This window comes from Megascapheus bottae, chromosome 11 (genome assembly GCF_031878675.1).
Source record: "Megascapheus bottae isolate mThoBot1 chromosome 11, mThoBot2.hap1, whole genome shotgun sequence".
Classification (NCBI taxonomy): domain Eukaryota; kingdom Metazoa; phylum Chordata; class Mammalia; order Rodentia; family Geomyidae; genus Megascapheus; species Megascapheus bottae.
Genome location: NC_143519.1, coordinates 58,454,827 through 58,481,756, shown reverse-complemented (window position 1 = coordinate 58,481,756; position 26,930 = coordinate 58,454,827). Strand labels below are relative to the sequence as shown.

The 26,930-nt window shown below is 34.5% G+C and overlaps 1 protein-coding gene across 4 annotated transcripts in view; it reads left to right on the top strand.

The window, feature by feature from the left end:
• Positions 1-26,532, top strand: part of Cdk8 (cyclin dependent kinase 8) — a 92,763-nt gene extending 66,231 nt beyond the window's left edge. For 2 of the 4 annotated variants that reach the window (XM_090342353.1, XM_090342356.1), the window contains 9 exons: positions 6,976-7,033; positions 9,980-10,111; positions 15,162-15,305; positions 18,062-18,131; positions 18,851-18,923; positions 21,224-21,321; positions 21,956-22,034; positions 22,155-22,313; positions 25,201-26,532. In XM_090342353.1, coding sequence (XP_090198479.1) covers positions 6,976-7,033; positions 9,980-10,111; positions 15,162-15,305; positions 18,062-18,131; positions 18,851-18,923; positions 21,224-21,321; positions 21,956-22,034; positions 22,155-22,313; positions 25,201-25,326 — 939 coding nt within the window. In that variant the 3' untranslated portion in view covers positions 25,327-26,532. The remainder of the gene's footprint in view (positions 1-6,975; positions 7,034-9,979; positions 10,112-15,161; positions 15,306-18,061; positions 18,132-18,850; positions 18,924-21,223; positions 21,322-21,955; positions 22,035-22,154; positions 22,314-25,200) is intronic. The other 2 variants (XM_090342354.1, XM_090342355.1) reach the window with 2 other exon arrangements.
• Positions 26,533-26,930: the final 398 nt, after the last annotated feature.

Genomic DNA, 26,930 nt, shown 5'->3' with positions numbered 1-26,930 from the left:
ACTTTTTCTCTATCATATTACCCTTAGGGATATAAGTACCACAAGGGCAGAAACTTTATCCATTTTATTTTCTACTTTATCATCACTATTTAGAATATCACATATTGCATATTGGGTCCAATATAAATACATTTTGGAATAAGTGGTTCACACCTGTAATTCTACAGAGATTAGGAGGATTATGGTTCAAAGCCAGCCGAGAACATGTTAGCAAGACCCTTCTCTCAACAAAATAAGCCAGATCAGTTTCTTATAACTGTAATGACAGCTACTCTAGAGGCCATGAGGTAGAAGAATCAAGGTCCAAGGCCAGACTGGGCAAAAACTTGATCCTCTTGGAAAAAGTAAAAACAGGAAAAGGTTGGTTTAGGTGAGGAGTCCTCACTGAACAATCTCAAGGTCCAGCGTTTAAAATCCAGTGCCATCAAAAAAAAAAATATACAAAGCTCATGGTATCAGTAAATGGATTCTTGTAAATACTACCTTTAAATATCTTAGGTACAGTTAAACCTTTCTGTATCTCATATTTAAATGGAAAAGACTTGCCATTGGTGATAAACTATAATAATTATTTTTAGAGAGAACAGGCTTTGGAAGGATTTTGGAATTGACCTAATCCTGTTTCCATAGGTCTTGTTCATAAATAACAGTGCCAATTAGCAGGGAGATTCCAAAATTCTTGGTGGCCAGAAATTTTTTTTTTTTTTTTTTTTAGTTTCTCCAATGGTCAGGAATTAACATTTCAATTAATGCACACTCACCTTGTTCATTTCTTTATGCTGCTCATTTATCTAACTAAGAATACATGACCTTGTATTTTATGTAGATAAACTTCTTGGACTGGTTGTTGAACACATTATCATTATTAGGATTTATATGTTACTCTTTCTTCTTGAAAAGTTATGAAGGGAATTTTCTTTTAAACTTCTAGAAGCTTCAGTAATGTAAGATTATCTGTTTGAACCCAAACCATTTGAACTTGTTTCATTTTTATGACAAATATGTTCATTTCTCCAACAGTTACTGATCCCATTTAGTTTTTCTATCTCCTAAAGCCAGTTAGGATAATTGTATTCATTTTTAAAATGCTTATTTAATCCAAGGTAACAAATACTTAGGAAATCAAATCATTATCAATTCTTGCTTCGGTATATCAAAGGTAAGATTCTTCCAGTTTTTTTTTTTTTTTTTTTGTATATGTGTGTATGTGTTTTATTTTTTTGAGATGGAGTCTTGGTATTAGCCAGGCTAACCTGGAACCCACTAGAATTCACTGTGTTCCAGGCTGGCCTCCATGTGAAGATCCAGAATTTCTTAAGAGCTAGCATTGCATATATGCACCATGTTAAGTGGCACAAATGTCTTTTACCAATCTTCAAGGAACAAACAATTCCTATAGTATAAAAATTACTTTTTAAGACTAGTATACTTATAGCAACAAAACAGGACAAATGCAATATAAAATAGATCACTACTCATTTGTTGAAAGGCTCATTACAAACATGAAAAACAGAGCTGGATGCCAGTGACTGAGATCTGTAATCCTAGCTACTCAGGAGGCTGAGATCTGAGGTTCACAGTTCACAGCCAGCCCAAGCACAAAAAGCCATGAGACTCTTATCTCCAGTTATCTAACAGAAAACATGAAGTGGCACTGTGGCTCAGGTGATAGTACATTAACCTTGAGCTGGGATGACAGGCCCATCGACTACACCTAGCTATTGGTTGAGATATGTGGGGTATTATAAACTTCTTGCTAACTCCTCCTAATCTCTGTTTTCTAGTAGCTGAGATTTCAGTTATTTACATCTTAAATTATACTAAGTCTTGCATGAGTCACAATATATAAAAGGTATACAAGAAAGTTAGGGTTTGGGGCCGGGAGTTTGGCCTAGTGGTAGAGTGCTTGCCTAGCATGCATGAAGACCCTGGTTTGATTCCTCGGTAACACATAGATAGCAAAAAGCCGGAAGGTGAGCTGAGGCTCAAGTGGTAGAGTGCTAGCCTTGAGCAAATCGAAGGACAGTCCTCAAGCCCTGAGCCCAAGCCCAGGACTGGCAAAAAAAAAAAAAAAAAAAGTTAGCATTTTACTGCAGCTAGTTCTAGTTTAAGAATTGGTAACTATATTGGGGCTGGGAGTTTGGCCTAGTGGTAGAGTGCTTGCCTAGCATGCACGAATACCCGGGTTCGATTCTCGGTACCATATACATAGAAAAAAAGCTGGAAGTGGTGCTGAGGCTCAAGTGGTAGAGCCTTGAGAAAGTCCAAGGACAGTGCTCAGGCCCTGAGCCCGAAGCCCAATCCCAAGACTGGCAAAAAAAAAAAAGAAAGAATTGGTAACTATCACTAAAGGTACAATAAATAGGATATAGCTAAATATACTAGAAGAATATCCTTACAGCCTAAAATGTAGGCAAAGATATATGTGGGTCTTCTTAATTTTCACATTCCCAGTGTATTGCTTATTTCTAACTAAACTCTTTAGTAGATTTAGTAGATTTTTGTATTCTAAAATTTTATAGCTTTATAAAAGACTGAATTTGTTTTGAAAAAAAGATTTTGTCTTCACATTATTAGGAACAAATTAGTATGTCTTTGCCTAAACATTTTAAAAGTATTTTATAACTATTGTGCAACTTCTGTTGTACGTATTCATGTTCACTGGTTAATGACGGTGCTTATCTCTACAAAAGTAAATTAATGATTTTTGCATCAGAGACAATAAGAAGTGAATTTCATACCAGTCTCTTAGCGCTGATACAAATGTGCCATACTTCAGTTGCCTGAAATAAGACAGTTTTGAATTTTTTCAAATTTCAATTTCATTTATTTATTTATTTGTTTGTTTGTTTGTTTGTTTATTGCCAGTCTTGAGCTTCATCTCAGAGCCTGAACTCACTGTCCTTGGACTTTCTCAAGGCTAGAGCTCTACCACTTGAGCCTCAGCACCTCTTCTGGCTTTTTTTTTTCTTTGTATGTAGTACCGGGTCTTCGTGCATGCTAGGCAAGTACTCTACCACTAGGCCAAACTCCTGGCCCTAAAATTTCAATTTTAAGCAAATAATTTATGGAAACTATTGAATTATCAGTCACATTTCCTGTTACCATGAAGAAGACAGAATTGGCTAATACGGTTTGGCTAAAAGCAGACAGAATTTTCTAGTAGTTATTTTCAGATTGAAATGAAAGAGAGATAAGAAACAATTGGAGGCTAATAATTTCTGTTTTGGCTTAAAGGTCTCCAGCTATACCAATAAAGTGTTTAGTACAATAAGTAGAATTTGACAGCCTTGGAGAAAAAGAAAAGAAGACAAAACAAAACAAAAAAAACCCCAGCCTGTTAAAAAAGTGTATCCTGTTCACATTCTCTGGTTTTCTAACTCTTTAAAAAGATTTCATTAAAACAATTTTTATTAATTACCGAAGTAGTTTATTTAAAGGTTCCTGTTGAAGTTCGTAGAACTTTTGATACATAAAATATATGTCATAATTAGTTTTCAGTATGTATTTTATTCCTGATGAAGTCTTATTACTCTAAAGATCTGAAAAATGAAATACACAAAATCCTCAAACATTTTTGTGTATGTGTGTTGCCATACTAGAGTTTGAACTAAGAACTTTGGCTTGTTAGGCAAGCACTTTACAGCTTGAGCCATTCCTCCAGCCCTTTTTACTCTGATCATTTTTGAGATAGGGTCTCATTTTTTGCCTTGACTAGCATGGATAAAAATCATCCTATTTATACTTCCCACCATATCTAGGATAACAGGTATATGCCACCACACCCCAGCATTTTCTATTGCCATGAGCTCTCACCAACTATTTTATTACCCACCATGGCCTAGAAGAGCAGTCCATCGCAGAGGTGACTTCTAACCTTGCCATCTCATTTGATCCTTCTGATCTCTAATTTCCAAGTAGTTGAGGCCTACAAGTGTGAGCCACCAGTGCCTAACTCAACTAACTATAAAACTTTTTGAGTGCCCACATATGACCACTAGTGGAAAAGCTCACATTATGAAACCTTGTTTTGTACTTAGAGTTCTTACAAATATTGTATAAAATTACTTGCATGCTATTTCCTGTTAAAATCAAATCCCACCCTCGGAATACCTGTTTACATGTGTCATGCACACATTCCAATAACAAGTAGAAATTCAAAATCAAATATGATTCTAAGCAGTAGGATAAAGGATAGCCAACTTGGGCAAAATGATCTCATCTTTGAGTATCTAGAAAGATCACTATTGAATTGTATTATTTACAGTGTTTAAGAATTCATTCTATTCTAAACAGTCTTGAAGAAATGTGCTGGTAGTAGGGTTTTATGGATCCCTCTTTTTTTGCATAGATCTATAGCGAATCAAGCTTTTCTGTTGAATGTTTTTACACTATTAGTAAACATGTGAAGATCGATCCCATTTCACCCTAGAATAAAGTTCTTCCAGTTAACTTGGCAGGCATGTTTCTATTTCTGCACCAATGTTAGATAGCTAAGCTAATGATCAGCTTGATCTCAGTCTTCAATCACTCAGCTCCCTCTACAGTCATATTTGCATGAGAGCTGTCTCCTAAAAAGATGCTAGGATAATCAATAAAGTCTTCCAGCATGACAAACCTGGAGAACAGAAAATTTATACAAAAAAATACAAACATTGCCTTTAGAAAATATCAGTGAAGGTTTTAGTATGGTTTTATTTGGACTTTTTTATTGTTGGGGTTTATTTGGACTTTTTTTATGGGGAGGGAGTAGAAGGAAACAGTAATGAAAAGACCATGATCTTTTCATTCTTATTGTTGCTGTCAGTTATGTATCCCTTTGTGAGCAATAAAAGGAAGACACCAATTGCTTCAAACATTCATATATTATGGATTCATACTGTTGTCCAGCAGGCAGTAAGTAATGCATGTTCTGTAACCACTTCTGTGTATACATAACTGTATTTGAAGATCCTGCCATGGAGTTAGAATACTTTTGGGTCCTATGAGACTTCTGATTCTCCATAGCAACAAATAACAATTAAACGGAGTATATGTCTCCTCTTAAGGTCACCAGCCAAGTTCGTTTGAGTTGATAGCATGTAGAAGATCAGGGATTATTTACTAGAAGTTATGGTTACAAATAGGTGTTTCATATAGTACTTGGAAATTTTGTCTTATAAATTCTGCCACTGTAGAGGAAAGAAATCTGTACCAAGAGAGCAAGTTTTTTTTTTTAAGAGAATATTGTCTAAATAAGTTCTTAAATGATTATTCATCAAATCTTTGGAAGCGTTCTTCAGTACTAAGCAACAACACAGAAGCAGACAGCATGTAAGAAGGGAGTCTGGTCTGAAGTACCAAGAAAAGACGGTTCTTGCATGAATATGAATGACCCTTCTTGAACTTGCATGATGTGTTGAAAGCAAGCCTTTTCCTTTAGCTAAATAGAAATGCTGCCTAACTCTTCTTGGAAAGGCCTTTTCCATCTATAAATTATTAGGGTATCTCAGATATCTAGCTTTGATTGGGAGTAGTCGGGACCCTAAGAGAGAACAGAGGCTAACCTGTGATGATTGATTAACACAGTGTGCAAAAGCATTTCAGTCTGTCCTAGGCAGAACCTGCATATAGTTCACTGAGAATACTGTTTGTTCTCTGACCCTTAGCCAACTATTCCATTGGTTAGTGTATTAATGACAGAGATTCTAGAATTTATTCTTTAAATAAAACATTTATTGTAGCAATGCACATTAACTCAAAAACTTGCTACATATAATTATTTTCAGAAAACCATATTAGGAAGGGAGCACTAAGCTATTCAGAGATAGGGTAGATTGTTCCACTTCCCCAGTCTTAATGAGTATACCTACTGAAAGTCATTTAAACTCTCCGGTGCTAAGTTTTCTCACCTTAAATGTTGTAAGAATTTTAAATCTCTAAAATCTATATCCCACCTTCCAACTATATCTCTTTGTTTCATCTGGTTATAATAATTTGGATCTTTGGTAGTTAGCACACTAGTAGACTACAGTAATATATAGGAGCCATACCTAAATATTGGTGGGGAAGCCTATGGAGTAGTTACAACCATAAGCACCTTTATCAAAATCATTTAATTTGATTTCAAAGTTGTTTTGATCAATATTTGAAGAAGCATTCTAATGTAGTTTCATCTGTTTAAGAGACTGGTAGAATTAAAATCAATAGCAGGATAATAGGATAAGGTTTGAGGAGGAAGCCAGATTCTCTCCCTATCCTTTTTTTCCTGTACCCCTTGATCTTGCTCTCCTCCCCTTTTTTCCTCCTTGAAGAGGACAATTGTTACATGCTATACTTGTAGGTACTGCTCTACTTGTAGGTACTGCTCTTAGCAGATTGTGAGTGACAGTTAATCTGGTATTTTTTTTTTTAGAACCTTTGAAACTAAAATACTACTTCAGTAAATATCTCTTATTAAATTTTAGCTTTCTTAAAAGTAAAAGCCTTAGAGCTTCCTGTCAGGAAAATCTCCTATTATACCTTGCCAACTTATTTAGAAAAAGATTGTATTAAATTTCTTAGTATTTATTTAAATATATGCATACTTCATGGTTTCCAAAAGAGGATTATGAGATGACTCCTTGCTTTAGTAATTTGGTACTTTGTATTAAATGGTGTTCACAGATTTACTTTTACTAAAAATCTCAGAACCATCTAAGTTGAAAAAGTAAACGGAACCTCTTGTATCAGGTGTTTTCACAGTTGAGAAAACAGACTGATGAGAGGGCCAAGGAAAGCTTTAACTCTGGGGAAAAAAAGTGCCACCATATGTAGGCCTTCATCAAATTTACATACTGTTTTTCAAATACACGCACAGCTTTTTGGTGACTTTTTGTGTTTGGTTTTAATTTTTTGAGGTTTTTTAAAAGATGGATTTATGTTATATTGGCATATTGTCTATTTAAAAGAAACCACTACTGTCTACTGAAAAAAAACACTATTTTGTTTCCACAGAAACCTGCTAATATTTTAGTTATGGGTGAAGGTCCTGAGCGAGGAAGAGTAAAAATTGGTATGTTATATCTTTGATAAGTCACAGTGTAGCACTATTAAAATTTTTGCAGCAGCCATATCACTTCTAGTTTTATAATATGCATATATTCATTTAGTTTCATATGATCCAAACCATTTTAAAGTCTATAGGTAAAAGTAAAAAATGTTTCACTCGCTTGAGAGGTGTCAGACATTTCTTGGAGACTAAAATGTTCTAATTCTTTAACAGCTGTACAAGTTTCTTACAGACCTCTGCCTTTATTAAATAATGTCTGTGGAGTTGAATGGCTTCTATCCTTGTTAAGGGCCGGCCTCACCTTGAGTTACAAGGCCACATAGCATGCTGATTATTCTACCAGCAGTCCAGTTCACTTCATCTAGATCAGATGAGAACATATCTCTTTAATCTTGTCTAGATTAGAAGTTACAAACTCTAGGGGAAACCATGAAACAAGATTTATAGTTATAGGACTGACTATCTTGTAAAAGTCTTTTCACATATTAATAGGTGTTTTGTACTTTGATATGTTTTCAGATAGTTCATTTTTCTTGTATATCAAAGCAGCATTTTCTTTGATGACTTCTGGTCAGATAATCTATAAGGATAGCACTAAATTTATCCTAAGTAATAATTTATTTTATTGCCATTTTTTTTCTTTCTTTTGGTGGGTCATGGGGCTTGAACTCGGCCTGGGCATTGTCCCTGAGCACTTCAGTTCAAGGCTACTGCCCTACCCCTGGGCCTGGGCACTGTTCTCGTGCTCTTCAGCTCAAGGCTACTGCCCTACCCTTGAGCCAAACCCCACTTCCCATTTTCTAGAGGTTAATTTGTGCCTGGGTTGGCTTTGAGCCTTGATCCTCAGATCTCAGCCTCCTGAATAGCTAGGATTACAGGCGTGAGCCACCGTGCCTGGCTTTATTGCCATTTTTTATAGTTGTCACATATTTAATTTTGTGTATGGGTTGAAGAAATGTAATTAATTCTGTTAATTAAAAACAGAATTGTGTGCATATACAAAGTTTAGAGTAATTTCTGGTTGATACCAATCGATTCGTACTATTTCAACACCACAGAAAAACCTAGATGTTCTTAACCCTTTTCTCCCTATCCTTTATAAATCCCCCCAAAGTCTCACTTTTCAGTTCTAATTAGGCTTTGAAATGCTCTCTAATGATATAAACTTGGCAAGTTTCTAGTTATAAGAACATTTGGTGTACTTCAAGGTACTCTATGCCTTTATGCCATTGAACTATTATTATTATTATTTATTTGGTTTTTTTTTTGGTGGGTCGTGGAGCTTGAACTAGGTTTGGGCGCTTTCCCTTAGCTCTTCTGCTCAAGGCTACACCCCTACCTCTGGGCCTGGGCATTGTCCTTAAGCTCTTCAGCTTAAGGCTACTGCTCTACCCTTGAACCAAGCCCCACTTCTCGTTTTCTGGAGGTTAATTGGAGATAAGCGTCTCATGGCTTTTTATGCCTGGGCTGGCTGTGAACTGTGATCCTCAGATCTCAGCCTCCTGAGTAGCTAGGATTACAGGCATGAACCACCTTGCCTGGCACGATTCAACTTTTTTGTTAGTACTCATCTTTGACATTGCATGCTTAAGTCCATAGATGAGCTTTTAAAGGAATCTGAACATTATTTTTAGGTGGCATAATTCAGTTACAAGCTCAAGACGTACAAAATAGGAAAGACCAAGTCCAAGAGTATTTGCTTACTACATGCTTCGGGGAAATTTTGTTTATATGTTTAAAATAATTTAGCTTGGAATTATACTTCTATGTTAGGCCATATATTGTTGGCAGGTTTCATTGTCTTCATCTGTTCACATTTAAGAAGAAATACCAGTTTTTCTATAAACCATTATTTATTCATCTGACCTATGGTTTAATTTTCTGCTAAACTTTGGACTTTCTTCCCTTTGTAATTAAGTTGGTTACAGTAGAGTCTACTTCATTAAAATACTCAAAATATAAAGCTAAGTTTACCCAACAATGAATGAATCTTGACATTTCTAAATAGATAGTGTGAAGAGTAATTAACATGTATTAGGCACAAGCTTGAAAAATATATCTTTGTTGTTGTATTTTTGTCCTTAAGAGATTTTGGTTTAGCCAAATAAAAATCAATGTTCAAAGGGGCTGGGAGTGTGACCTAGTAGTAGAGTGCTTGTTTAGCATGCACAAAGCCCTGAGTTCAATTCCTTGGTACCACATATACAGAAAAAGCCAGAAGTGGTGCTGTGACTCAAGTGGTAGAGTGCTAGCCTTGAAAAAGCTCAAGGACAGTGCTAAGGCCCTGAGTTCAGGCCCCAAGACTGGTAAAAAAAAAAAAAAAATAGTAATCTATGTGTAAATAGCTACCATACATGTTCAGCTAACCTCTGAGGTTTGAAGTTCTTAACTTATTGAACCTCTATTTCCTCATGTTAAAAGGTTACAGTTTTAATAATCATTAAAGTCTTTTCCAGCTTTTTTTTAAAAGTACTATGATTCTTAAAATTAAGTTAGTAAAATTCAATTCAAATAAATGGGAAAAATAGTATTTAAGTACTGTCTAGTCAACATGTGATTATATCAGTGAATAGGTACCTGATGCAAATAATGTGAAGCCTTACTCTAAACAGTGTGTGAGGCCAGTATACAGAATAGAAATGCAACTCATTACCACCCTCTTCTCAATGGTGATACAAGCACATGAAAAGAAACCAAGAGAAATAGGGTCATCCTTGACTCTGGTAGCAGATCTTATCTACAGCCCAGTTGAACTAGATGACTGTAGTTCAAAGGGAATGAAGATCTCAAGCCTGTTGTATATTTAGAGTTCTAAAAAGGGTAAGATGAACTTACCCTTAAAATTTTATCACATTCTTCATATCTTACTAAATAACAGTGGTAACATTAGACTTTGATTTATAAAAGTTTATTTACTTAGCTTTTAAAAAAATTATTACTATTTTACAGCTGATATGGGCTTTGCTCGATTATTTAATTCACCTTTGAAGCCTTTAGCAGACTTGGATCCAGTGGTTGTAACATTCTGGTACCGAGCCCCAGAACTGCTTCTTGGAGCAAGACATTATACCAAAGCAATTGGTGAGTAGTAGAGCTAATTAATTTCCATGGGCTTTTAAGTCATTTAACAAATTATAAAAGATTAAAAGTGAGCCCCAAACTCCCCTACCTAGAAATGAATCCTGTCATTAGCATTAGAAACATTTCACACATCCCTACAAAAAAAAATCCAAAAATATTTGTAACATATAGTATCATGCTATACATTTTGTTTTAAGAAAAAGGTTTATACTTAATTTTACTTGAAAAGAGAATAAAACAACAAAGATTTCATATTCTTGAACAAATGTTTATTTCATCCAAAGAAGTATTCACTTCTAAGACATTATAACTATTTACATGAGAAAGATGAAAAATTTTTAGGAGTTCAGGACATTTTAATATGATTTCCTATTTTCATTGGTATTGATTATCTCCCTATTACAAAGAATTAGGAAATTAATATTGTTATGCTTCTCCCTACCATATTCACTCAGTTTATAAGATATATTAGTAATACCATTTACAGTCATCATCATCACTTTGTTAATGTTTACTTTGTTTTACTGTTTGCTAATCATTATTCTCAGTAATTTATACTTGTCTATCCTTGTGGTAGGTGAGTAGTAATTCATTGAAATACATAACTACCACAGTCTTTTTTTTTTATTACTGCTTCCCTATTGATATCTATATTGTACTTCACTTGATTTGATTGAACTTTATTTTTAACTAGTTTTTTTTTTCCCTCCCTTCCCTAGAAGGGCTTTGCCTCTCTCTTACCCTTTAGTGTCTAATTCTATCATGGGGTCTTCTGTTCTGATTGGTTCCACAGGCCTACCATCTCATTCCGACATTTCTCCGTTTTATTCATTTGGGTTGGATCTCTTGCTTTCTGATCCCATGATTTCATCTCTTATTTTGCTATTATTTATTCTCCTGTAACTTTCTATGAAAGAGTATCTTAGAGGTAATTTTCTAATTCTTTCATTTCTAAAAATGGCCTTTATTGTACATAATAGTTCATAAACTGTGGGTATAAAGTCACATTTCCTCAGAAATTTAATGAAATTCTTCTGTCTTCTAGCATCAGTATTGATAATGAAGTTTCCTGACAGTCTTCTTCTCAATCATTGATGGCTCACATGGATTTTTTTATTTTCATTCTGAAAAAAAAGTAGGATTTTCCATCTCCACAAGTGATTTGCCCATCACTGGTTGGACATATTCAATCTAAAGTTTATATTCTGTGTCTTTGGAAATTTCTCTCATGTATTTCTTTGATTTCCTCCTCAATGTTTTCGATCTTCTTTTCTTAAATTTAGTATAGTCAGATGTTGGAAGTCTTGGATTGGTTCTTATACCATGTTTTTCTTCTCATATTTTTCTGTCTCTTTTCTAGGAACTCCTTCTTATTTGATTATTGCTATTTCATGGCATCTTGTTTCATGGAAAGAAAAAATCTCAAATATCTGCGAGGACAGTGATAACAATGCTTGTTTATAATTTACACTGTATAAGAATAATTGCACATGTTTTCTTTGTAGACTCTCATTTCATTTGTATGCCTTGATCACATTTTCAGTGTAGCAAATGTTCTTTAACTATCTGTTGACTCTGTCTCTGTACTTAAGAATCAGATAACTTCCTCTCCTTCACACTTTCCCTTAAAAGAAGTGGGGGTGGGGCACGGCTGGGAGTTTGACCTAGTGGTAGAGTGCTTGCCTAGCATGCACAAAGACCTGGGTTCGATTCCTCAGTACCACATATATAGAAAAGCCTGAAGTGTTGCTGTAACTCAAGTGGTAGAGCTCTAGCCTTGAGAAAGCCCAAGGACAGTGCCCAGGCCCCAAGCCCCAACCCAGGACTGGCAAAAAAAAAAAAAAAAAGGTTATGTAGATTGGTGACTATACCTTAGAATTCTTCAACAGGGAACCACCATTCCAGGGGAAATTTCAAATGCTTCAAAGCAAGAGTCTTTGCTCTGAGACCCATCTTCAGGAAAGACTTACAGATCTTACCTGTAAGATGTCACCTGAGATGGTAGTATGAATTTATGCATGAAATGACTTGTCTTTGAAAAATGGACATAGCAAATGCCCTAGTATGAGTTTGTCTCAGCTCTGTTGCTCTGCAGAGTGTGTTCAGAGTTCTTTAGCTTTGTTTTTGGAAAATGAGAATTTAGCCAGTTAGCTCTTAGATCTTCTTTAACTGAGAATCTATGGTTTTAGATATGCCTTTTGCACAAAGGAATTTGCAGAGTAAACTGACTTGGTTACAAAAAATTGAAATCAAGATCAATGCTATTTCTTTACCAATGAAGATCCCTATCCTTGCTCTGCTCACCTCTGCTTACTGTGTACATCTGATTTGGCCAAGATCACTTTTGCAGAACATTTCTAAGAAAAATCATAAACATACCATTTTAATATAAGTTTTAAAAGTAAGAATAGGTAGTGTAAAATTAAACTTCCTTACCTCCAATGTCTACCACACAAGCCTGTTCCCCCCAGTACTTACGCGGGGTCATATAAAGAGTTATTTAATAATGCATTTAGCAAATTTCCCACACTACCGTTAAAGCCTCCTGCAAAGATTTTTCTAGCATTTTTTTCCTTCTCTGATGTGATATAAGCAGCTAATAGAACTTTTATACACATACGTATAATTTGTTAAGTGCATCTAAGCATTACTTCTGATAACATTATTAAGAAGAGTTTGATCTGTTACTTAAATTGGTAGTTTGAAACAAAGAAAAAGCTGTCTAGATACATCAGTTGAAGGTGTTTTTACCCTCTACTGCAGATTGTATTGCTTAGGCCATGCATTCAGTTGTAGAAACTGAATCATTACACCAGAAAGGAAACAATAGGCAGTATAAATGGTATAGCTATATTTTAATTCTGAGTGTTTTATCATTTGTTTTTGCTTAGTTGACTTTGAGAAGTGTGAAGAACTATGTAATTAGTCTGGAATTGTCCCCAAAGTAGTCTCAAGTTTTCCTAAAGTATGGAATTTTAAGATTAGGTCAAATGCTCACTGAATGAGTGACTCTGCTAAATAAAAACTACACAGTAAAATAGTAAAAATGAGAATTCCCTCTTATCAAGATAAAAACTTCCTATTATAATACCTATTTATTAAAATATTTTAACAAATCTCTTGTCAGTGTGGGTATGTTGTTTAGCTTTAACACCTAGAGGGAGTTTAGACAAGTAGGTAAGACTTTTCCATGAATTTTGCACAATTTGAAAAGTATAAGCAATGTAAGAAGGAGAAACTGATTATTAAAAATTAGGGGTTTACCAGCTTGATCAGCTAATAAAAGTCATTATTTATATCTGGATAAGAAATTTGAAGAAGTAGTGTTATGGCTCAAGTGGCAGAGCTCTAGCCTTGAGCTGAAATGCACAGGGACAACTCCCAGGCCCAGTGTTCAAGCCCCACAATCAACATCAACAACAACAAAAAAGAAATTTGAAAAGGAGAAGGGAGGTAAAATTAACAAATGTAAAACCTAATAGAAAATAAAAAGGAAAGGGTTAGTGAGGTAGACTTGAACAAGATTCAATAAACTAACTTTTCGTATTTACCAGAGTTTATTAATAATAATAATTAAACTATTTCCCTTTCAATTTTCTTTACATAGTACATTTTCTTCTTTGGAATTCTTAATCAACCAGATGAATTATTGCAGTCTTTCTTGGGTGTGCTATAAGTAGTTGTAAACATGTAAAACAGTTTATAATATGTTAGTAAAATTTTGCTCAGCTCACCTATCTGGCCATTAAGATTGCCAAGGGTCAGAGTTATATAAGGTAGACAAGGACAAAGAATAATTTTTAAAAATTAGTCCATCCTTTTCATTTCTTGATAGACTTTTTTCATGTTGGATATTGATTATCTGTGGGAAAATGATTCAGTGTGAATCTTTTATGTAAATATGTAATTAACTTGTTACTCAAAGTGTGCATATAATTTTGCTTTAAATGAAATATATATATTCTAGTGTAGACTTCATTTCATTAAAAATTCATTTTAAAATGACATTTTTCCCTCATTTCTTACTGTCATATTAAGTATAACAGTAATACATAAAAGTTTGTTTCCATGGTTATTTTTTATCACAGGTATTACTTAGACCAGTAAGAAATTGCTTATTGAGTATCTGCTATGTGCATATTACTGTATTGAGTATAGGGGACATTGTGGATTTGTTAAGAGTAGAAGTTGAAATGTTTTTAGTGTTTAAGTTCTCAATTGGCACAGTTAATAATTATTTTAATACAAATTTGATACAGATAAAAGTAAATCTGTATCTTGTGAATAAAGGGAATTTATTATAGACAGAGAAATACCTATTTATTGTAAGCCTTTATACCATTTTAAAAAGGTAGTATTTTTCCTTTCTTATTCTATCATTAAATACTTTAAAGCTGCAAAGTAGATACTTCAATAGCCATAAGAAAACACTTAGACAAAAACTGTGGAAGAAAGAATGTTATTTCAGGTCAAGCATTGTTTTTCTTGCTGGAATTGGCACCTTACTATTTAATGCCACCATGAGAGGATAATTGCTAGATTTTACAAATTAGCAAGTAAATATAAAGGGGAAGAAAAATTGTTTTGCAGTAAGAATTGTGCTGGTTGTTTCTGGCAGGTGCCTAGTTTCAGCAGTTGTTCGAGTTTTCTGTTTATTTTTTATTTAGTTTTATTTATTTGTGGTTCCCAAGCTCCATGTACAGTCTTATGTATATTCTTTAAATCTCACCAGAAGTCCAGCTAATGAATTTGATCAGGTTTAAAATAAAGCCAATGGGTAGGACTGAGATATGAAAGGAATGAAAAATTTGGGTGAGTAGGTCGAAGTATATGTTAAAAAACAATGTTCCATGATATTATTGATTATACTTGCTTAGGAATTAATATGACTTATTAGGGAAGAAAAGAAAGAAAAAACACTCCCCATCAAAATAAAAATGCATTTTCTTTTGGAAAGAACCACTTTATTTTCCTCCTTTCTTTTTTCCTTTCCTTTTTTTATTTTATTTTTTCTTTCCTTTTTTCTTTTTTTTTTCTTTTTATTTTAAAGATATTTGGGCTATAGGGTGTATATTTGCAGAACTACTAACGTCAGAACCAATATTTCACTGTCGACAAGAGGACATCAAAACTAGTAATCCTTATCACCATGACCAGCTGGACAGAATATTCAATGTAATGGGATTTCCTGCAGGTACACATTACTATGTTTTGTTTTTGTTTTTAAATCACTGTTGTTTGAACTTAGATATTTTTATTGGAAAGGTGTATCCTTTTGGCCAATAAAAGGTACTTTTATACAATTCTTGATTTTTATAACTTGCATTTATCAAAGATTTGTAGACATAGAAAAATTTGTAGGAGTCACATGTTAACATGAAAATATTTATTGGTTTCCTGAACTTAAGAAGTGTTCTTTTATTTCATTTTGGTTTGTTTTTGTTGTTGTTGTTTTCTTGTTTGATATTTGAAGTAAAATATTTGCAATATCTGTAATTTAAAAAGGTATCTTTAACTCTTGATAGTATAAACTTTAAAATTAGTAGAATTTTTTTCTGTCAGTATATTTCATTCTGCCATTACTTGGCATTTGAATACAAATTCTGAACATTATGTCTATGTAAGTCACTGTACAGAATCTCATTATATTGAATAATAGAGCTTCTTCTCTATAACCTCTGTCAATAAGAACATTTTCAAAGTGTTCTAGCAGAACAAGCAGAGTGCTGGTGAAAGTCAAAGTGCCCAGTGAGGAGTTAGCTTCCTATTTTAAAACTGAATATTTAGTATTACATCCCTCCAACCATGTATAAACCCTAGTTATTACCTCAGAATGATAGTTCATTGATCACTGAAAACTGTCACACAATCATGAATTTTAGTAAAACACTGATTCCAACTAGTCAGTGGTAATTGTGTCTTATTAGGATTATTTCTCAGCCATCATAGTACAGGACTAATACAGAAATATCTTTGGGGTTTGGGGGTTTTTTTTTGGTAGTTTTGGGTTTATTTTTTGCCAGCCCTGGGGCTTGAACTCTGGGTCTGAGTGCTGTCCCTGAGCTTTTGTGCTCAAAGTTAGCACTCTACCACTTGAGCTACAGCTCCACTTCCTGCTTTTTAGTTTTTACATAAAGAGATAAGAGTCTCATAGACTTTCCTGCTCAAGCTGGCTTTGACCTGTGATCCTCAGATCTCAGTCTCCAGAGTACCTAGGATTACAAATGTGAGCCACCGGTGTCTCATATCTTGGAGTTCTGATTCTGTATTCTTTTGAGTTTTATCAGTAAATGGAAATAAATACCTAGATATTAACCTTTCTCCAAAATTGGTTAATAATTTGGGAAAGAAAAAAGTTTGTTGTGTCAAGAATTTCATTTAGCAGGGCCAGTGGCACAGCCTGTAATCTAGCTACTCAGGAGGCTGAGATCTGAGGATGGCTGTTCAAAGCCAGCCAGGCACGAAAGTCCATGAGACTCATCTCCAATTAACCACCAGAAAACCAGAAGTGGCCCTATGGCTCAAGTGGTAGAGTGGTGACCTTTAACTGAAGAACTCAGAGACAGTGTCCAGACCTAGAGTTCAAGCCACAAGAAAAAAGAAAAATTTTATTTGTGTTTACTGAGAAACTACCATGTGCCAGACAGACCCCATCTTGAGTAAAATGTATTGACATGACATAGATATGATTCTTGCCTGCTTAAGAGTTTACACAATAAGTAGAATCTGAAAAAGATATGCTATTTGAGTAGCTAGAGGAATAGCCTTTCTCCCCCTGCTTCTGAATGGGTCTACTATTTCTGAATCCCACAGAGAAAATGACACAGAAAGAGCTTGGGAATGATGAGGGCTGAATGATTTTTAATGTGGGTTCAACAGTTTGGGTAAGCTGACTTTACAAGAAACTTCAGCAAGCCCCAGAAAGTAAATCTACAGTAAATTCTTGAGTACAAAGGAAATGATTTATATTCTGCTTTAGAAAGATTACTGTGACATTGTGGTATGTAAAAATTAATTAATGAGACCTAACTGAAGCCAGAAAAACAGCTGCTCAATATATTAGTGAGCCATAAAGTACCAATATGATGGAGAATACAGAACAGATATAGTTTTTTATGGGAAGTGTGTAATTGAAGGAAGACAGATTGCAATTTCTACTTTGTGAAATTGGCAAAGTAGATAAGCTGAAGCAAAGAAATGTAGTTCCAGAAAAATAATTCTAGTTGGGAGCCTAAGTTTATACTATTTGATATCTGTGGAGGACTTACAGAAAATGTCTTTACTAGTAAGTTCAAAGTCAAGCAGACTTCTAAGGTCATTGCAAAGCCAAAGTTGCTGTTAAGTTGCTAGTTTAAGGCTGTGCACCTAGTAGATTCTTGGTAACAGCTCAATGACAGTGATGATGGAAAAAATGAATTAGCTAACATGTACTATTGGAGCAACTTTAATGCAAATGAAACAGACTGAAACAGTTATTAGTTTATTTCTTATTTCAATTTGTGATTAACAAATTGCTTATATTTTACATTGTGGTACTGCAAAAGTATCTTAAAGCCACTAACAGGAAAGGCTTTCCATTTCTTACTGAAAATATTGGTTGCTGATTTAGCCAAGAAATTTTCTTGAAAAGGGAAAATAGGTAGTTTACTATGGAAATCGGACTGTTTAATGATAGAAATGTTTATAATTTATTCCCTTTCAGTGATAAAATTGAGGCAGCTTTTACTAAAAAAAAGTAAGCAATTTTAAATTTAAAGACAAATAGAAATATAAAGTGACAATTGAATCATATTTACAGTTCTTAATTTGTAGATGAGCATTTATTTGAAATCTGGGCTTTTATAAATATGTGAAAGAAGGAAATATAATGAAATGAAGGTAATAACTTTTGTTAAAATTCTTGAGAACAGGAACTTAGGCAACATAAAAATTTATCAATGTATTTCACAGATAAAGATTGGGAAGATATAAAAAAGATGCCTGAACATTCAACATTAATGAAAGATTTCAGAAGAAATACGTAAGTTGGAAAGAAAATGGACCTTCATTAATTTTAAGTTGATTTTAAATTTTCCAGAATACTCAGTATAGAATTGAACCTTCTGTGTAATAAGAGTACTTTTACTTATTAAAGTTTCCATGATGTCAGTCATTCCTTAAGCTGCTTGATTGATGATATAGAGAAAGAAGGTGACTAATTCTAGTAGCTGCTTTGAATGAGGAAAATAAATCAAAATTCTTTTCTTTCCATATTTACTCATTTCTGAAGCTAGACAATGATGAAAAATACCAGGTGAAGAAATAAACTAAACATACTTTGCTAATAGCCACTTGCCTACCCACCTAGGTCATATGATGATTTTAAACAAATTTTAATAAGAGAAATATTTCACTTATTGACAATGCAAGGCCAGAGTTAGGAGAGTCCAGTTGACCTGTCATAAATAAAGTTTCCAGCTCATAGAATAAGGCTGGTAAATTCTAGACCCAGATATCATTTCATTGTTAAAATATAATTCATGTAGGGAAAAATGGGCTATTCATGAAGTTGTTTTCTATGTAAACATTGATGTCTGTTCAAAAGAGACTAATATGGATATTGGATGAAATATAAAACAGAGTTAATACTACTCTATGCTGATACAATTTGTGAATGTGTGGTATCAGTTATGATCAAAATAATTATTTTGGTAACACATTAAATCAAATCTAATAATAGATATTTCATGTCTCTTTCAGGTATACCAACTGCAGCCTTATCAAGTATATGGAAAAACATAAAGTTAAACCAGATAGTAAAGCATTCCACTTGGTAAGCATACTAAAATATATGAATTTCCCCTAATCCATGAGTTTAAGGCTTTTTTGGTCCATTTATGTTCTTAGCATTCTCAGAGTACTTTAAAGATATAGAGATCTTTTGCATACTAAAAAAGGCATAAAGGTATGTGTTTTTCCAGATTTACATCATAGCTTAGTAGACTGTTCATTCATTTGATTGTTAAATGTCCTAATCATAACAAATGTCAAAAACATTCTTTTAACTACATTCATTCGTTTTTTTACAAGCCATTTAAAAAATTCAAAATATTCAGAAAAATACCGAGAGCAAACAGTCCCACAAATCAGAAATAATTCCGATTATTTTACATTTTAGTCGGTGATGGTCCCAGGACTTTGTGCATACGAAACAAGCATAACCAACACTGACTAATATCCTAAGCCCTGAATTTCAACTTTTTTTTTTTGCCAGTCCTGGAGCTTATACTCAGGGCCTAGGCACTGTCCTTGGACTCTCTTAAGACTAGCACTCTGCCACTTGAGCCACAGTACCACTTTTGGCCTTTTCTGTGTATGTGGTACTGAGGAATCAAACCCGGGTCTTTGTGCATGCTAGGCAAGAACTCCACCACTAGGCTAGGCTCCTGGCCCCCTTAAATTTCAACTTTTAAAGAACTGTTTATGGTAGAAGTTCTTTTACTCCCAGGACAGTACTCTAAACTTGATTAGAAGTCCTTTATTGATGGTAGACGTTTCCTTTTTTCTGGAAGACTATTTCAGAATATTTAAAAACAGGTAATGGAGAAATAACTTAGAATACAAGGCATTTGAATCTGAAGGAATTGATCGAATAATAAGGTAATAATGAGATTATATTCAATTTGTTTATGATTCCTATTCCTACATGTAATAATTTAAGATAGTTTTTAGCTTTATATTAAGAAAGATTTATGACATAAAATGGGTTTGGGAAACATGTTTTGTTTCACTTAAAATTCTTATATTCCTTACTTTCAGTTAATATTTAACTTTAAAATGGTTAAACTTACATTTATTACAACCAGATCATTTGGCAAAATTTTTTCTTTTTTTATTCTATTGCTTCTGCCCTCTTAGTATTATAAATTTACTAATTTGTCAGCAGTTAAAAGCAGTGCTTAATCCATCATGTTACCACCCAGTGTTCAAATTGTCAATTTATTCTAATGTAACAAAACTCAAATTGGAAAGTTATATTAAGTCTTCAGAAAAAAGAGTTATTCTCTTAAAATAATGATAAACTACAAAAAGTAATGATTTAAGGGGGATTACTCATTTCTGCTAATTTCCTGCCACTCATAATCTGAGATGGCTGTACTTACCATCTTCTAGAAACTTCGAGAGATATGCATTCCTTTTAGCTTATCTGATTTGGTTTAGTTTGGATTTCCTTCACTTTTCTTTGGTAGTTCTGTTTCTGTTTTGGTACACTTGGGACCGTGGGCGTGTATACAATCAATCTACCATTGAGCCAGACCTACTTTCTTTTACTGGGATGTCCTTTCTTAATTGTTGGTGACCTCAAGTAGTCCTAAAAGTTATTATGTTAACGCCATTAAAACTTGAGTATTTTAAGCAGAAAATCAAAGATTTTGTTCTCAACTCTGAACAGAGTATGCCCCTACTGAAATATTAGATCATTGAAATGAAATGTGAAGGTGCCTCATTAGCGCCGTAGGTAGCTCTTCAGTCTCATAAAATGAAATGTGAATCTTACCATCACAGCATTTTATCTAAACATTTTATGTTTCTTTGTTCTCTACAATGTTTCACGTCCCATTGAGTCTTAGTTCATTGGTTTTCAAAGTATGGTTCAACAGCATGGGTGTCACCTAGGAACTTGCTGCCAGTGCAGGTTTTTGAGCACCTTACTAGAACTGTCACAAACTCTGGGATTAGGCCTAGGGGGTTGGACAAGTCTTCCAGGTGATTTTGCTAGACACTGAAGTTCGAAAATGTTGCATTAAATCAAAGGATATAAACCAGGGCAGCACAGTTAACATCACATATTAGAATCAAACATTTTAGCTTATGGAGCCTTCAATTAGTTGCTATTTCAACTAAAAACACACAATTTTCAGGTTAGTGTGGTGGTATTCTGTATTTAATCTAGCTACTCAATAATTTAAGAACACTTAAACGGTGTACCACCCTATTATTTAAACTTATGAAGGGAGAACGATAATTTAAAGTTAGAAAATATAAATATTACTAGTTACTATTTGTATAAGAATGAAGTGTTATAATACTGGAATTACTATAATATGAATTGCTGTTGATTTATGGTTTCAGCTTCAGAAATTGCTTACTATGGACCCAATAAAGCGAATTACCTCAGAACAGGCTATGCAGGATCCCTACTTCTTAGAAGACCCACTTCCTACATCAGAGTAAGAGATCGGTTTTTAAATATACCATCATGATGCATTTGGGAATGTTCTTTTCTTAGTTGTCACTCTTCTTACATGGTAACCCATAGATATTTTTATGGCAAGAAAAATTAAGATCTCTGATTGAAGTGTCATTTGGGGCTTTACAATTACGAGACATTCTTTTCATCTCTTGCTTTTGATTGCATTCATTTCAGCAGTAATCCAGTTAGTCAGTGCCAGGTTGATTATGAATGCTGTAGCTCCTTCAGAATCAGAGATTGCCTGCTACCTGCAATTGCAGTTTTATATTCTAAAATTCTATTCCCAAATAAATGTGTTTCTTTTACCTGCTTTTGTTTTAAACATAAAACTGAGGGTAAACAAAAATAATCTTTAAATGGTGACACACATTTCACTTGGACTCTATTTTAGTGGTAATAAAAGAAAAAATGCTAAAAGTTTTGAGTCACAATAGATGAATATTAATTATCTTCCTACAAAAAAAAGGCTTCAGGTTGTTTGCTACAATGTCAATGCCTAAAAAGAACACTTAAAGGTACTTATATTTGCAAATATTGAAACTAGGCTACACAAATAATTGAAGTATCAATATTCCAGAAGTAACCTTTCCTTTTTTTTTTCTTGGCATCAGTGTTTTTGCCGGTTGTCAAATCCCTTACCCAAAAAGAGAATTTTTAACAGAAGAAGAACCTGATGACAAAGGAGACAAAGTAAGTATTAAAGTACATTTGGAAGAGTCTTCTTCCAGACTGACCAAATGACATTTCTGTTGTGGCTGCATTTTGTTCTGCTTCTGAGTTGAGCTTTGTTTTTCTCTTTAACAAATTGAGAAGAACCAGCAGCAGCAGCAGGGCAATAACCACACTAATGGAACTGGCCACCCAGGGAACCAAGACAGCAGCCACACACAGGGACCCCCGTTGAAAAAAGTGAGAGTTGTTCCTCCGACCACTACCTCAGGTGGACTAATCATGACCTCAGACTATCAGGTATCTCAGGTTTGCTTCCAATTGACCTGCTGTGTTGGTGTTTGCAGAAAGCCTTGTGACCTTTGGGAAATGGGATGTAATTGAGACACACTGACCTCAGTGAATGAACTTGGGGAAAATACACAAAATGTTACTGACAACAAAGAGCTCTTGGCAGTTTTATTGTAGGAAGGGACTAAGACTTCTGAACCAAAACAGAATTGGAATGATAAATTCCACTTACGCCATTTATTAACTCTGTGATCTGTAATAAGTAAAAGATCATCTCCTAACATTTAGTTTCTTTTCATCTGTAAAAATGAGACTGGTGCTTTAGAGTTTAGGCTTTCACATCCCAGCTTTGTCCCTTACTTCTGTGTAGGCCTGAATAACTGATCCAGATCTTCTTTGTGTCCTCATTGTAGAAAGATAAGTTGGACTGAGGATTAAATGGAATGATGAATGCTGCAATATAATGGCTAGCCTGACATATCACTTAATAGATGATAACAATGATTTTTTTTATTACCATTATCATCATTAAAGTTCTTATCAGTATTCATAGTATACTGTAGGCATCTAGGTGGTACTGGTGCTGTTGCTGGTGATGCTGTAAAAATAACAGCTGGCCACTTATACTAAGTATGAAGTGCACATGTTATGTAAGTCAGTATATTATTGCCATTTCATGGAATTGAGGCTTACAGAGTTTAATAAGTTCTTTACCATCACTGGTGAGATAGAAATTATGGGCTTAGATCTGATCAAACAAGCCTCTTCCAGGAGTGTGTATGGATCCTGTTGAGTGACATATTCAGTTCCTTTGTCAAAAGACTTGCTTGGAAAATTGGGTACTATTTCTCTTTCTCTGCTTATTCTTAATTTCCTAATGAAATTATTTCACTGCAATAAAGATACTGAAAGTATGACTAGTTAGGAATTATTTACCAACCAAAAAAGAGATATAGATCTTATGAAACTGGTGAGGTTCATTACCTATGAATGCTTGGGATAAAAGACCCAACCTCTTGAACATGGACATCCTTGTCTGCTTGAGTTGCTGCTCATTCTTTATTATGTAAGCAAAGTGACATCTTTAAGGGATGTTTCAGCATCCTTTCCCCATTCTTTTCAGAGGGAGATAACCTTCCCTCTTAGCTGAAGGGTGTACTTACAGACTAAACACACTCCCGTGTGCTTCTGTGACCTAGAAAGCAGTGCTGCTTTATAGGTGTTACGGCTGTTGTTGATTTAGTGTGGCGATTTCTGACTCAAGTCTACTCTTCCTACTACATTATTTTAGAAACACTTGCAGAATTATATGATCTAATGAATTTGCATCAAAAGAGAAGCAATAAATTATGATTAATCTGTTAGAGTATTTGCTTTGGTATTAGTAGCCTTTGAGGATCAAAAAAAGCATATACCATCAAAATTAAAGCATACCATATCACTATTTCCCTTTTGCCTGGTTTAGAATTGAAAATATCATTCATCTTATATTTCAGTGATGATATTTTTCCTTTTGTATGTAACATTGAAGAATAAAATAATAATTAGTAGCTTACAGGCTATTAATTTTGTGTGTTGATACTGAGGCTTTAATTCTGGATCTTAACTGTTGCTTGCCATTTTTTTACCCAAGACCAGAATTCTATCATTTGAGCCATGCCTTTGGTTCCTATAAATATTTTAATATAAAAGAAATTGAAGCCAAAGGCCAGTGGCTCACACCTTGATATTTACCTATTTAGGAGACAGTCTGGGCGAGAAAGTCCATGAAACTCTTAACCTTCAGTCAACCACTGAAAAGCTGGAAATGGGGCTGTAGCTCAAGTGGTAAGAGTGCTTGCCTTGAGCAAAAAGAAACAAAACCAAACAAAACCCAAACCAAAAAACTAGTCTTGAGCAATAAAAAGCTCAAGGAAAGTACCCAGGCCCTGAGGTCCAGCCCTAGGACTGGTGCACATACAAACATACACAAACATGCATGCACACACACTCTTACAAATGAAAAAGAAATTGATGCTGTGGTAGCTCTTCTTACATCAAATTTGTTTTCATTCTTTATTCATATATGAGTTCTGGTAAGGTTCTATTAAATGAATCTCTAAATAAACTTTCTTAATGACTACATTGTATAAACATCCAAATTATTTAATAAATAGGCATAAAAGGGTGGCTACTGCTATAGAATAAAATTATTTGTGTAGCACAGTAATAATATCTTAGCTTTTTGTTGTCAGTCCTACAGCTTGAACTCAGTGCCTAGGCACTGTCCTTGGGCTTTTTCAAGGTTAGAGCTCTACCACTTGAGTCACAGCACCTCTTCTGGCTTTTTCTATGTAGTGGTACCAAGAAATCAAACCCAGTCTTCATGCATGCTAGGTGAACACTCTACCAGTCTAATACCTTAGCTTTTTAATGAAATATTTCTTTTGTGGGAGGCAGAAACTCTTTTCTTTATATACTTGAGAATGAAGTACTTCTGACCTCTTTAAAGAAAAGCTGTTTGGAGACCAGGAGTGTGACCCAGTGGTAGAGTGCCTGCCTAGCAAGCATGAAGCCCTGGGTTCAATTCCTTGGTACTACATAAACAGAAAAAGCTGAAAGTGATATTGTGGCTCAAGTGATAGAGCACCAACCACCCTTGAGAAAGCCCAAGGAAAGTGCTCAGGCACTGAGTTCAAGCCCCAGAATTGGCAAAAAAAAGAAAAAAGAAAAGAAAACAAGCTGTTGTTAGACTTTGTTTTTCTTGTCATTTTAATTATAAAGGTAGTATCTAATGTAAACTATTAAATCTTACTTCCTTGAAATAGGAAATTCCCTCCTACTTCAACATGGTTGTCTTGGGACCAGGCTGCTCCTTGAAGTATCTGAGTCACATTTTACCCCATCTCTTTTCCAGCGTTCCAATCCACATGCTGCCTATCCTAACCCTGGACCAAGCACATCACAGCCCCAGAGCAGCATGGGATACTCAGCTACCTCCCAGCAGCCTCCACAGTACTCACATCAGACACATCGGTACTGAGCTGCGTCAGAACCTTGTCAATGCACTGTTGCTAATGCTGCAGGGCTGACTGTGCAGCTCTCCGAGGGAACCTGGTATGGGCCATGAGAATGTACTGTACAACCACATCTTCAAAATGTCCAGTAGCCAAGTTCCACCATTTTTCACAGATTGGGGTAGTGGCTTCCAAGTTGTACCTATAATGGAGTTAGACTTGAACAGAAAGTGCTAGCACAGTTTGTGTTGTGGATTTGCTACTTCCATAGTTTACTTGACATGGTTCAGACTGACCAATGCATTTTTTTCAGTGACAGTCTGTAGCAGTTGAAGCTGTGAAATGTGCTAGGGGCAAGCATTTGTTGTTGTATGTGGTGACTTCTTTCAGTGTAACATTATCTGACCAATAGTACACAGACACAAAGTTTAACTGGTACTTGAAACACAATTTATGTTAACTCAACAAAATAACCAAGACTCAAAATAAGATTATTTTGGTACACCTTTCTTATTAGTGTCTTATCAGTGGGTTGATTCATTTTCTACTTTTAATCAGTGTTTATTGACAAGAATCTTGCTTGGATTTTTTTGAAAGTACAGAAAGCCACATAGGTTTTCCAGAAATGTTTCAAAATTTCCAAAGATTAATTTCCAACTTTTAAGTTTGTTTTTATTTTCAATCTATGACTTGACTGGTATTAAAGCTGCTATTTGATAGTAATTAAAAATGTTGTCATTGATATAAATCTGTTTGGTTCAGCAAACAAACTAAAATGATTGTCATAGACAGTGTTTTATTTTTCCTGTTGGTGTTGCTGATTTGTGAGCATGCTTTAAAATGAGAAAAGCATGAATGATGACTTCCTTAAAAAAGGTGCGGCATCCAGTTCAGATACTTCGTCCTGATTTTAAAGCCGGTTGGTGTAGTGCTATTAAAATTTTGTTCAGTTAATTTTCTTTTTAAAAACTTGTTCGCACGTTGTGTAGGATGCCCTTACTTCAGCAAAGGAGGAGGAATAGGCGAGCCTTAGAATTTTTGAGGAAAAAAAAAACCCTATAACATACAATGTACTGTATCAAACTATTTTACATGAATGACACAAGTATTCTGAATAAAAAATAATTGAACATTGTTAAAAACAAGGTGTTATGTAATAAATTTATTTTTCATAAATCAAAATATGGAGTCAGCTGTATTTTGTATGTACCAAGGAATTTTTTGTTTTAAAAACTGGCCTGAATAAATCTCTTCCATTGATCATTATGTTGTGCCTGTATAATGGAGTAATTACTGAGTCTTTGATATGGATTCTTTTCTATTCATGCCGACTGTGATAGAAGATATAAAGGGCAGGAACCTCAAATTCACTGTGTGGAATAATACCTAACCAGTTCTGGGGAAGATTTGGCTTTTGTCCCAGTAATTTTCTCTTCCTTTAGTATAAAATACAATTTTTTAAACTAACAGTTTTCTCAGAATCTTATTCATCTAAAAGCATTTTAAAACATTTGAAGAACTGAAGAATCTCTATACTGATAGGCCCAAATGTAAAAATTAAAAATCATTGTTAGGTGTTGAATATATGCTCTTATTTGATGTCTTTCCATCCCAATTCACTCACTTACTG